This window comes from Moschus berezovskii, chromosome 6 (genome assembly GCF_049115385.1).
Source record: "Moschus berezovskii isolate FMDL1 chromosome 6, NW_MosBer_1.0, whole genome shotgun sequence".
Lineage (NCBI taxonomy): Eukaryota > Metazoa > Chordata > Mammalia > Artiodactyla > Moschidae > Moschus > Moschus berezovskii.
In genome coordinates this window covers 102,423,014-102,435,827 of record NC_142465.1, presented here as the reverse complement: position 1 = coordinate 102,435,827, position 12,814 = coordinate 102,423,014, and the positions used below count along the sequence as shown (strand labels likewise).

The 12,814-nt window shown below is 45.1% G+C and overlaps 1 protein-coding gene across 4 annotated transcripts in view; it reads right to left on the bottom strand.

The window, feature by feature from the left end:
* Positions 1-152: 152 nt before the first annotated feature.
* DUSP16 (dual specificity phosphatase 16) overlaps positions 153-12,814 on the bottom strand; it is a 96,416-nt gene continuing 83,754 nt past the window's right edge. For all 4 annotated transcript variants that reach the window (XM_055395419.2, XM_088837314.1, XM_088837313.1 and 1 more), the window contains exons 7-8: positions 9,346-9,469; positions 153-5,525 (exon numbers count right to left, since the gene is read on the bottom strand). In XM_055395419.2, coding sequence (XP_055251394.2) covers positions 4,409-5,525; positions 9,346-9,469 — 1,241 coding nt within the window. In that variant the 3' untranslated portion in view covers positions 153-4,408. The remainder of the gene's footprint in view (positions 5,526-9,345; positions 9,470-12,814) is intronic.

The window sequence follows — 12,814 nt, the reverse complement described above, 5'->3', positions numbered from 1 at the left end:
CACCAATCAAGGCAAAGTCCTGTTGCTACCTTTTATTATATAGTGAAGCAAGATTTACGCTAAAAGCTTTTAATACAGTCTTTGAAACTGTCATACTTGCCCTGACCAGAGAAGCTAGGCCATCGCTGAGCTAATAACCCTCTCCCATTATCCTGTTTGCTTGTGACACCCTCCTCCAAAGTTTGAACCGACTCCAGTGTGTTAGCCAGAACCAAAGGAATGAAACTTGTTTTTATTCCTTTGATATAGATAAGCAGCTTGGTATCTGTGTACGTAAAGTGCAAGAATATGATTGACTTGCAAACTTCTTCCAGGTTGGTGCTGTGATAATTCTCCTGGTTGATTTTTGCAACATTTCAAAGATAATAACCAAGTATAATTTTGCTGTACAGATGAATGAGCCACACACAATGCAAGAAATAACTCACTTTCCTCTTTCATTGATAGAAGCAGAAGAGTAATATTTATAGAGAAAAAGCCCCTAGACCTAAATTTTGTTTTCTAGACCAAAAACATTTCTGCTTAGTGTCAGAAAAGGAAAACCACCAGACAGGAGCATCTAAGATAAAATGACGGAGGGTCCTGATGATGACATTCTTGTCCGCTTGTCCCGTTGTGTACGCCTGACCCTTCACATCTGCACCTACCCTGCTTCCCCTTAGCCCGAGCCCTGGTCTGGCCATGTCACACCCAAATTAGCCCTTCGATGCCAGCCTGCTACGGCTGGTGGTCCCCAAGAGGCCCTCAAGTCTAAGTTGTAACTGGCTTGACCTTTGGGCCTTCCAACACCTACAAGTTCCCATCCAAAGCCTCTCACCAAGGCACGTGCTCCCTCCTGCTACCTTACATCTTAAGGGAGATTTATCCCTATGCCTTCCCTGGTGCCTCAGACAGTAAAGAATCTGCCTGCAGTGCAAGAGACCTGGGTTTGATCCTTGGGTAGGGAAGGCATGGCAACCACTCTAGTATTTTTGCCTGGAGACTCCCATGGACAGAGGAGCCTGGTGGACTACAGTCCATGGGGTCAGAGAGTCGGACACAACTGAGCGACTAACACTTCGTCTTTCTGTTCCTCTGTCCCACACCCACCTCCACTTTTTGGCAAGGTCCTAGCCAAGACGGCTGTTTCTGGTCTTCACTTACTCCGTCTAATCCTTCTTACTTTTAAATTTCCTTAAATCTAACTTCAACTCGGAAGCCTTTCACAACCAACTGAAATGATGTCATCTGTGGTTATATCAGTGTCATCAGTATCCTGTCTGCTTGCACTGAAGGTAAATGCTTTATTCCTTTTAATGCATCATCTTTTTTTTTTAAACTAACAACCTGATGAGGTTGAGCTTCTTATCTCATGAGTCGTCATGCCCAGTGTCATCACTTAGAAGCAGAGAGGTCATTAGGACATGCATGACAAGGATGGAGAACAGATCTTGAAATAACTACTTTCCCTTGGTTTTTCCTACAAGAATTCTAAAACTGTACAAAATGCACCATGAATGTTTGTCTTTTTTCTTCTTACCCAGCACCATTCTGGATTCAGCCAGTCAGCAAATGTTTATCTCTGAGGTTTCTATGCCATAGTGTGTACATCAGATGTACCCATGAAAGGATGAAGGTGACGGCAGTAGACTGTTAGCTCCAACGCGTGTTCCTTGTACAAGGTGGAGCCTGAGACACAGGCTGAAGACTCCGTTTCACCTTGAGCTGAACCCTCTGATGGGAGGCCAGCAGGCCAGGACCTACCACAGCCTCCCTGACCCCTCGGACGTGCTGCAGAGAGAGGTCCCTTCTCATATTTACGTATAAACAGGTACCAGTTTTGATTTTATTTCATCATATTAACATTCATGACACATCAGAATGAGAAATGCACAATTGTAACCATTCAACAGCTTGCCTTACTCCAAAAGAACACTATATTCATATAAACATTTATACAGTCTTCCCACCCAACTTTACAAATGTCCTAAACCATTTTCTAGCATTTCTCACATCGAAGTCTAGTTCTGCTGTTTAATATCACCATTCTGTATCATCTGGTAGGCTCCAGCGTGCCCCCTCTGATTCACGGTGCAGAGAACCAGCTACCCGGGGCCCATGACCACCCGTGTGGCTCCCGGGCTGGCCCAAGAGGCTGTCTCCTCAGATGGGAAGTCTCCATTCCGAGGGCTGATTATTTGACACTAGTGATCAAAAACTAAAAGCTGTAGCATAGGACCACATTGGTCACAGGAAGGAAGGGGAACATGGCCAAGAGAAATCCCGAAGGTTGGAAGGCCAGTTCAGCCCAAAGATCGCATTAAAACCAAATCCCACAACCCTCCTGAAACACACAGCATTGGAGCCATTGCTTTCACTTCTCAAAAATGTTCCACAGTTGTGACCAGACTCTGGAAGTTGAGAGCTGTTACATTGTTGGTGCGTGTGTACATAACACATCAAAAATCGATGTGTGAAACCTTGATAATTGGGTCTGATTACACCCAGAATTTGCATGTATAGAGAAAAGCTAAACTTAACAGAACCTTTCCAGTATGGTAACAATACACTCCCTACACAGTTTACTCTCTTCATTTTACACCCATATCACAGCCCATTATTTGTGCATAACCAGTTATGCTCAGAATTGTCACGATCAAGTCAGTTTTGAATCATGTCATTCTATGCTGGTTTTAGCAGTCACCATAAGAAACATGAAGTCACATCCAACTCAAAGGACTGTCCATTTCTCACACGTAGAAAAACCTGAGATATGAGTCAGCAAGTAGCTACACTTACAGTAAAGAACAACACGAACACCCACCCACCACCCTTAAAAAAAAAAATAAAGCTGCTGACGTGAATTAAGGCTTCAAAACAGGACCAGACTGTAGCTGACAAAACTCAAGCCAGGAAGTTTAAAAGCAGGTAAGTACTATCACTTGTTTACTTGTTCTAATCACCTAGTTTCAGCTGCCAGGGTTGATTCCATACAGTGATTGTAGGTACGGACTGAGACCACTTGGTCCCGCTCCATTTTGGTGTCCCTTCTACTAAAAAATGCTGGGGGTAGTTTGAGAATAGTGTGGGTGTGTCTTTGCAGTCTGCTTGCGATGAAACAAAATTTGTCCTCCTCCTCACCTTTCTATACCATTTAGTTCTGAGCATTCCTGGCTTACGAAAGCCTCTCAGCCCTAGCAGTATGAAAGCCTAAGGAAATTGCAGAAAATACCACCTTCGTCACATGCTAAGGGGGAAAAAAAAAACTGAGAAAATAACGGCCCCCTGCTGCTCCTCAGTAATTCTATCATCTCTTATCCTTCCACAGTTTTCTGCCTCTCGGTAGTTTGCAATGAAATTCCACCTTATTCTTCCATTTTCACAAAATACCTCTGTTCAGTGAAACCAAAATAGAAAATACCTAGTTTGGCTGAGGCCTTGAAGGGGGTGCTGCTCTGCTACCAAATAAATTCACATCTGGCTTGAAACCAGGTTAACCTTTACTTCCCAGGATTAACAAGCCCATCTTGAACAGTTCTTTTGATTTAGAAAGAGGGAGGTAGACTCATTTAGCCTCCCAACATTAGCTTAAATCACGATGCTGCCAGATCCCTGGCTGTTCAGTTAGTTGATCTCAGATAGCTTCACCTTCCTTCTTCACAAAACCAAGAAGAAAGGAGCCGGACAACTTCCATCCAGGCCTCACTGGAAATGCCTGAAGAGACCGTCTAAATTGGTCGAAAGGTGTGACTAGCTACCTACCTGTTCACAATGCCTAGAAACCGGGCCACCAGACCTGGTAGTGGTGAAAGCCCCGACTTTCTGTCTGAGGTACTGGGGTTGCTCTAAAGTAGGTCTTGGCAAGGCCCCCTAATGGTCGGTCAGCAGAATGACGCTGGCAGCCAGCGCAGCGGCTGGCGGGTGCGCTTGGATCTGTGCATCAGCTTTGGACGTGATGGTTCCTTGTGGATTTACCATTAGGTTTTGTTCCTAACGGGGTCTCCCCGCCCGACCCACAGGCTGGCTCAGTCTCAGCGCTAAGGTGCACTACGGAAGGGACCAGACAGGACTAGGATCTGAGATCTCTTTGTAGCACAACAAGAGAACGGTGGGGGCTTCCGTCCTCCAACTCCAAGAAGAACTCAATCTAGTAAGAATGGGAGGATGTGCAATCCATTGCATAGAACTGTACGTGTCTGGGGGAAAGCTGGCCTGGGCCCTTCCATTTGTGTTGAGATAAGTATTAGCTGCTCTCTCAACTGCAGATGTTAAAAAAAAAAAAGAATGGTGTGGATCCATGTGTTGTTTTTACACCATAGCTCCATTTTCCAAAAATATATATGTACATATATATATTTCAGATTTACAGGGAATTAGTTTTCATGAACAAGACAAGCCCTGTCCACGGGAGTCACAAGTGTCTTCCTGCTCAGGAGACCTCGATGATTTCCATGCTGCCTGAAAAGCTTGACTGGCTGCCCACCTTGCCCAGTTCCTCCCGCGACCGGTTCTCGGACCTGATGCTCTCACCGAACTCCATCTGGCAGCTTCGACGCTTGAACTGCTTCTCGAAGGGGCTCTCCTCGTGCCAGCTGCGCCGGGAGTCGGCCCTGTCGCCGGGCTTGTGGCGCCGGCGCACCGAGTGCCCAGGGTCCCCGCCGCACGTGGGCAGCTGGCTGCAGCTGAAGGCAGGGTGGCCCGCGCGGCCCCCGTAGACGGCCGAGGCCGAGTAGAAGTGCGGGGGCTCCGGCGCGAAATACCAGCTCTTGGTCAAGGCCGGGGCAGAGGTCTGGGGGGCCAGGAGGTCCGAGTGCCAGCCCTCCAGGCCCAGCCCCGTGGTCGACGTGGCCAGGTGCTGCTGGCTGGCTGAGAGGCCGAAGAGGAAGCGGGGCTGCCCGCGGTCCTCCACGCTCCCGCTGCGGTGCAGGGGCGACCACAGGGGCCTCCCCGGCCGGGGCCGCGCACCCTGACCGCTGCCGTCGGAGGGCCGGGGCGGCGGGGCCTCCTCGCGGTCGGGGCTGGCCTCCGGCGTCTGCTCTGACACCTCCTGCACCGGAGAGAACTGGCAGGGCTTGCCCGCGCCTTCCAGGCCGGAGGCGGCGGGCTTGTAGAGCTCCAGGGCGGCCTCGGGGGATGAGAGCCCGCCAGGCGTCGGGGACACCGACTTGATGTCCAGCGAGAAGGAGCGCTTGAGGCGGCCGCTGTCCTCCAGCCTGTCCGAGGGCAGGTGGAGCCCGTTGAGCGCCTGGACCAGGGGGCCGTCGTCGGGGGCCGTGCTGGGGGGCGCAGGCCGGGGTCCCGCCCCCTCGGAGGGAGCGGGAGCCGGGCGGGTGTGGGGCGGCCCTGGGGGCAGCTGGCTCCCCTGTGCGCCCTCCACGGGGCCGGGCCCGGCGACTGACTCGCTTGCCTTCTCCAGTGGCAGCAGCTTCAGTTTGCTCTTGGGCCCAGCGGCCCCGGTCTGGCTCTTAATCCTCTTCTCGTAGTCCAGGAGCTGGCCGAGGAAATTGAAGTTGGGAGATATAGTAGGTCTTTTTTCTTTCACAAATCTGTGAGGAGAGGGAGAAACCAAAAAGGCTTGAATCTGACAGCTGACCTGTTAAAGTTATTAAGCTACAGTAAGTGAAGAGGTGAGACAGGGAATTATCAGACAGGTCCTCCCAAGACCTTTGGAAGACGGCTGGTTTAAAAGTTCAGGGAGCGGGTGGAGGAGGAGGTGAGGGCCTGTGCCTTGCTTTACAGGGTAAGCCTGAGGATGCTAGAAAGCAGGGAGCCCAGCCCTCAAAGTTCTAGGTTCATCCTCCCTATTTTCAAGGACTTAAGGCTTCCGGTGGGCTTCCCTGGTTAGATCAGCTGGTAAAGAATCTGCCTGCAATGCAGGAGACCCGGGTTCGATCCCTGGGTTGGGACGATCCTCTGAAGGGAGGGTATGGCAACCCACTCCAGTATTCTTGCTTGGAAAATCCCCACGGACAGAGAAGCCTGGTGGGCTATAGTCCATGAAGTCACAAAGAGTCGGACATGACTGAGCGACCAGTATGCGCACAGTGTTTCCAGTGCAGCTGGTAAGAGAGGATTCTTTCCTCACCGCCTGGGACACCCTCACCCCCAACCCTGCCCCTGCACTGGTGTTCCCATCAGAAGTACAGCTTAACAAACATGCCACCTTCAACTTTCCAATGTCATAGTCCCCACAGTGACTTAAGAGACATTTCACATTTTTAATTAATGACCAAAAGAGAGAGGGTATCAGATGGCCAGAGCATCGAAGCACACACTTCCCAGTTCCCTGCTCTTTGTATTTAATGGGACAGAATAACCAGTCACACAGTGGATTCTTGTCTGCTAGGCATGATGTCAGTGGACTAACAAGAGTATTAGCTCATTCAGCCCTCAAAACTACCCTCCATCACAGAGGTACACACAGTCCTTATGTGACTTGCCCCAGTCACGCAGTTATTAAAGGCCTGGGATTCCAAACCAGGTCTAACATCTGGATTTATTCCTATAACCACCTTGTTAAAAGAGTCACCAAGGGATCAAAACTAGTAATAAACAGCTTTTCCATTTCATTGCAGAAACAAGGACTCAGAAATAGTAGATACATGGCAAAACCAATACAATACTGTAAAGTAACCAGCCTCCAAAAAAATAAACACTGAAAAAATAAAATTTATATATTTGGAAAAAAAAAAAAAGAAATAGTAGATACGTTCTTTAGTGGCCCCTGACTCTCATGGACATGCCTCAGAAGATGAAGGAGTGAAACTACCCTAAGAATTTGAATAAGGAAAGAAAGAGAAAACTCAAACTCCTTAGAAATAGGTAACCTTGGGGGCGGGAGGAGAAGGGGACGACCAAGAATGAGATGGCTGGATGGCATCACCGACTCGATGGACATGAGTGTGAGTGAACTCCGGGAGTTGGTGATGGACAGGGAGGCCTGGCGTGCTGTGATTCATGGGGTCGCAAAGAGTCGGACGCGACTGAACTGAACTGAACTGAAAGCAAATTAACAAAGCCAGAAATAACTGGCTCAACTGTGACAAGTGTAAATACAGGGTCTTCATGCTAAGACCTCCTATGAGGATATGAGGGTGCCTTTCCTGCTGGTTTGTGTGGGGTTCAGGAGGACCTTAGGGGGCCAAGCCAGAGGGGAGGACCTGCCTCCCCACTTCCTTCCTCCAGTGAGAACTGTTCAAGTAGCTCATTTCTTTGTTCCAAATTTTCCAATTTGAGAAAAAAAATCCTATTGCTACAACAGGTCTGGTTCTGTGTGCGTATACTTATTGATCCATTATCACATGGAGACTATCCATCTCTATCCAACAAGACACACAGAGGGCTCTGCTTCCTATGTCCCTCAACACAACCCCAGTCCTTGGTGCTTCTGTCACTGGCTGCCTTCTGTCTGGAGAATGAGATTGGGGCAACCCAGTCAAAATTATACACTGCAAAATCTGGGCAAGTCTATGGATGGCCACATGCAGATCAATGAGGTGTTAGAACACACCCTCACATCATACATAAAAAATAAACTCAAAATGGCTTAAAGACTTAAATATTAAGACATGACACCATAAAACTAAAAGAAAACATAGGCAAAACATCCTCTGACATAAATCGTACCGATGTTTTCTTAAGACCGTCTCCCAAGGTAATAGAAATAAAAACCAAAGTAAACAAATGGGACCAATCAATCTTAGGAGCTTTTGCATAGCAAAGGAAACCATAAAACAAAAAGACAACCAAGAAATGAGAGAAAATATTTGCAAATTATGTGACTGACAAGGGCTTAATTTCTAAAATACACAAACAACCCAGTCAAAAAATGGGCAGAAGACCCAAATAGATATTTCACCAAAGAAGACATAAAGATTGGTCAATGGGGACATGAAAAAGATGTCTGTCATTGCTAATTAGAGACATGCAAATCAAAACTACAGTGAGATATCACCTCCCACAAATCAGAATAGCCATCACTGAAAAGTCTACAAATAATACATGTTGGAGAGGTTATGGAGAAAAGGGAACCTTCTTACACTGTTGATGGGAAGGTAAATTGGTGCAGCCACTATGGAAAACAGTACAGAAGTTCCTCAAAATACTAAAACTAGAGTTGCCATATGATCCAGCAATCCCACTCTTGGGCATATACTCAAAAGTATAATTTAAAAAAATACATTCACACCAGTGTTCACAGCAGCACTATTCACAATGGCCAAGACATGGAAACAACCTAAATGCTCACCAACAGAGGAATGCATAAAGAGGATGTGTGTGTACACACACGGACATCACTCAGCCATGAGAAAGAATGAAATAATGCCAGCAGCGCAGCACGGGTGGTCCTAGAGACTATCACACTAAGTGAGGCCAGAAAGAGAAATACTATATGCTATCACTTCTATGTGGGATCTAAAACACAACATAAATGAACATATCTACCAAACAGAAACAGACATAAGAACAAACCTGTGATTGCCAAGGGGGAGGGAAGTGGGGGAGGGAAAGATTGGAAGCTTGGGATTAGCTGGTGCCAACTATTATATATAGGCTGGATAAACAACAAGGTCCTACTATATTCGATATCCTGTGATAAACCATAAAGGAAAAAAATATAAAATAGAATATGTGCCTGCATAGCTGAATCACTTTGCCACACAGCAGAAATTACCAACACTGTAAATCAATTATACTTCAATAATTTTTTTTTTAAACTGGGTAAGTTTAGATTGTGAATAGTTTGACAATTATTTGGTTTTATACTTACATATACTGGACTTTATCCTCAGTGAAATCAAGAGAAAGTCTGAAGCACAGTAGGAATTCTATAATGAGTATTCTGGAACATTTTTTTCTCATGTGTAAATTAGAACAAATGGTATTTCTCCAACTAGGGAAAGATCTCTAGATTGGCTGTTTCTTAAACTTAAAAAAACTCAGGGCTTCCCTGGTGGCTCAGATGGTAAAGAATCTGCCTGGAGACCCAGGTTTGATCCCTGGGTCATGAAGATCCTCTGGAGAAGGGAATGGCAACCCACTCCAGTATTCTTGCCTGAAGAACCCCATGGTCAGAGGATGCTGGCGGGCTACAGTCCATGGGATCACAAAGAGTTGGACACGAATGAGCATTTAACACTTTCACTTTTTTCAAACTTAAGAAAGCAGCTGAGGATGAACTGGATACATGGGAGGGTAGTAATGCTAAATTGTAAAAATACATTTTTCTCCAACCTTGAAACATTTAAAAATCAAGTCACCTGTAAAGAGTGTTAACTAAAATAATCGTGGTCACCCACTCTCATATCTCCTCGTGATTCAGGTCAAAGGAGAAGCCACTCACATAGGGTGTGTTCCTGTCCTCACCTGTAAGCTTCATCCAAGGACATATCCATCCTCTTCATGATGTAGGCGATGGCGATGGTGGCAGAGCGGGAGATCCCTGCCAAGCAGTGCACGAGGACACATCCGTTGGAGGCTTTTGCTTTCTCTGTAGGAGTCAAATTCAGAAAAGATCACTAACAACAGCTTTGTTCAGCAGTGAAATCGTGTTTCCATTTACTCACATGATGTCCTTCACCTGCCGAAGAAAAGTAAAGCCCTTCTCTTGATACTTATCTGTTTTTCCTTTCAATACTCTATTAAGGAGGTAGGGGAACACGATTTCCCCACTATTTGCATAGAGTATGGAGAAGGTCCCCACATGTGTTAATAAGCCATTTGTCCCTAATCCAGGTTGCCTCTCATTCAATACACTTCACTGCATTTTTTACATTATGTATTATTTTAATTACTCTCCCTGAGTATAAATCATAGATTGTGATCACATGATTCTACTTGCTTGGTGTAGAAAACTTCAGAAATGCAGAACAGTATTATAAAAGAAAATAACGTCCAAAATCCTAAGATTTTAGCTAATATTTTGTTTACCCACGTTGTCTGACACTTCAGCTTTTTGCTAATTACATAAGAGACCTTTTTCCAGTTTTAAGAAACAACTGACATATAACGTTGTATTTTAGGTGTATGACATAATGATTTAAATCTATGAGATTAAATTTTAAAAGCACCTCTTTTTCATTTAAACATATGTGACAAACTGTGTAAAAGGCAGGGAGGTGGGGAGGGGGAGAGACCTAGTCACACTGACACTACACCGCAATGTAAAACGACGCCAGATCAAGAATTTTAGATGCCAACTCACAGAACCCATCTTCCTCAAAGAAAATCAGTTTCCCCATGTTTCTCCAGGAGACTGTTTGCTACGACATAAAGTGGCTCACTGAACTTTATTTGCTGAATTCAAGGAGAAACCATGTATGCACCATGAATCAGGTTTAGTAGGTCGCTTTAATGAGGACCAAGGGAACTTTGACCTGTTCCCTGAGATCATACTGTCACAGTGTGTCATGCTAATTGCCCATAACAAGGTAGGACTCGGTTAGAACCAAGAACCAGGGAAATTCGATCACACAGTCCTGCCACCTCTCACTGTAGATGAGCTTTAAAAGCTTTCTTGTGGGTAAGGATGGAGTTACCCCAGTCAGTTGGTACTATGACTGCCTCAGTTCTGAACAGTTCACCTGTGTGCTTACCAGCTGCCATCAACTTCCCTTTTCATTCTTGTTTTCACTGATTAACTATCAAAAGTTTCCGTTCCGTTCCCTTCAGTCGCTCAGTCGTGTCCGACTCTTTGCGACCCCGTGGACTGTAGCCTACCAGGCTTCTCCGTCCATGGGATTCTCCAGGCAAGAATACTGGAGTGGGTTACCATTTCCTTCTCCAGGGGGTCTTCCCGACCCAGGGATTGAACCCGGGTCTCCCGTGTTGGAGGCAGACGCTTTAACCTCTGAGCCACAAGGAAGCCCATCAAAAGTTTACCAAGCCTTATGTTAATATTCTTGTAATTAACAGGTATCCCAGGGACTCTGCTCTGGCAGCTGAATAATACAAGGCTACTCCAGTCTCACCACCTCTGTTATACATATTACAAACATCTAACGTACATGATGTATTATTTGTTATGTACAGAACACTGAAGGGCTTTGAGGTAGTATATGAACAATTAAGCAGCTTCCCTTTAAATAGAGAAATCAAACACAATAAAACAATAACAAAGGAATACAAGACAACATTGAAACAAAGAAATAAGGACACACGATACAACATAATGGTATATAAACTCACGTCCACCAAGTCCACGACTTCCTGGGCCTCCACAGCTCTTCCCCCTCTTTACTAGTCAGTAGTTAGCCTAGACTGCTCTTAGTACTTCCTTTTTAACCTTGGCTACTGAGAAGCTCAAAGCTCAATTTTAATAGGGAACTGTGATTTGGATTTTACTGTACCTTTGCTAGCCAAGTATTACTTGGTTCCTGATCTTCTATCCCATTTTAACGGTAACATGGGTGAATGTGTGTTACCTCCTGATCCCAACCTCTTCCTGTAAGCTGCTTCAACTTCTTACTGGAAATAGGCTGGCTTGAAATATTTTTAATATTTTTTTAATGTTGACAGTATTCTCTCATTTTTAATAATTATCTCAGAACCAGACTCGAAGGGCCGAGAAGGGTTTTGCCTCTAACACTCTCCCAAAGTACTGAACACTGAGCACACAGTATAAACCCTGTATACACAGGCTGGCTGGCCGATACATATTTTAAAAGGTAATCTTCATAAAAAATTGCAAAAGGCTGGAAGGAAATAAAGTGATGATGATAACAGATGTGTTAGGATGTTGAGGGCATAGGTTTCCTTTTCTCTGTTTTTCAAATTTTCTGTGTGGCACGTCTACTGCTTTTACAATTACAACTGTTTGGATGATGTGTTTAAAAAATCTAATTAAGAAGTGATTATACTGAAGTGGAGTTCATTAGAATACATTTCTTGTCAGAACTGTGTGCTAAACTGAGTCTCTTAAGGCAAAGGAAGGAATGCCCATAGACATGGAGGAGAGAAGGGAAACATTCAACAAAGACCACAGTGGGGCTGGACCACTGCTCAGAAAAGAGGCTTGCCTGGTGCGTGCTGGGTGGGAAGGGACTGAACAGGAGCTTCAGAGGTGGGGAGCAGCCGCTGGAGAGTCTGGGAAACTCGGGCGAAGGACCCGAGACACTTAAGTAGCCTCTGCAGGTGCTGAATAGGGGCAATAAGAAGGCATGGATGGGGAAAACTGGAAATTAAAAGCAGGTTGACACTACAACAATCCAAGGATAAGAAAAAGATAAATGTATTTTTCAATTTTGCCTATTTTTTTCTTTTATCAATTCTAGGTTAAAAAACAGGAGGTGGGGGGAAGTTCAAGAGGGAGGGGACATATGTATAGACCTATGGCTGATTCATGTTGATCAGAAACCTGGCAGAAACCTACACAGTTCTATAAAGGAATTACCCTTCAACTGAAAAATGAAATAATTAAAAAAAAGAAGATAACAAATGAAAGGGATGAAGGGGAGAAGTTACAAAGGTGAAAATGGAGGAAGTAATAACGGAGGTGACAGAGTATACCTCTAAGAAAAAACAGAAAAAGGCTTCTCAGATAATTTTTTAATTCAGCTACTATTTATTAAGAGTCAGTTACAAGTCGGGCACCATGCAAAGCGTTTATATGTATTATCTATTTTAAGCCATACAAATCCTTATAAGGCATATACAGATATACAATGTACCTTATAAGATAAATACATTGTCTTCAGTCATCAGATCAGTAGACTAAGGAACAGAGAGTTTTAAGTAACACCCAGAATCACTTAACTGATAACCAAGGGAGGCAGGACTCAAATACAGTTTGGCTCCAAAGTACATCCTCTTAATTACCTCCCTGCTGCTGCTGCTA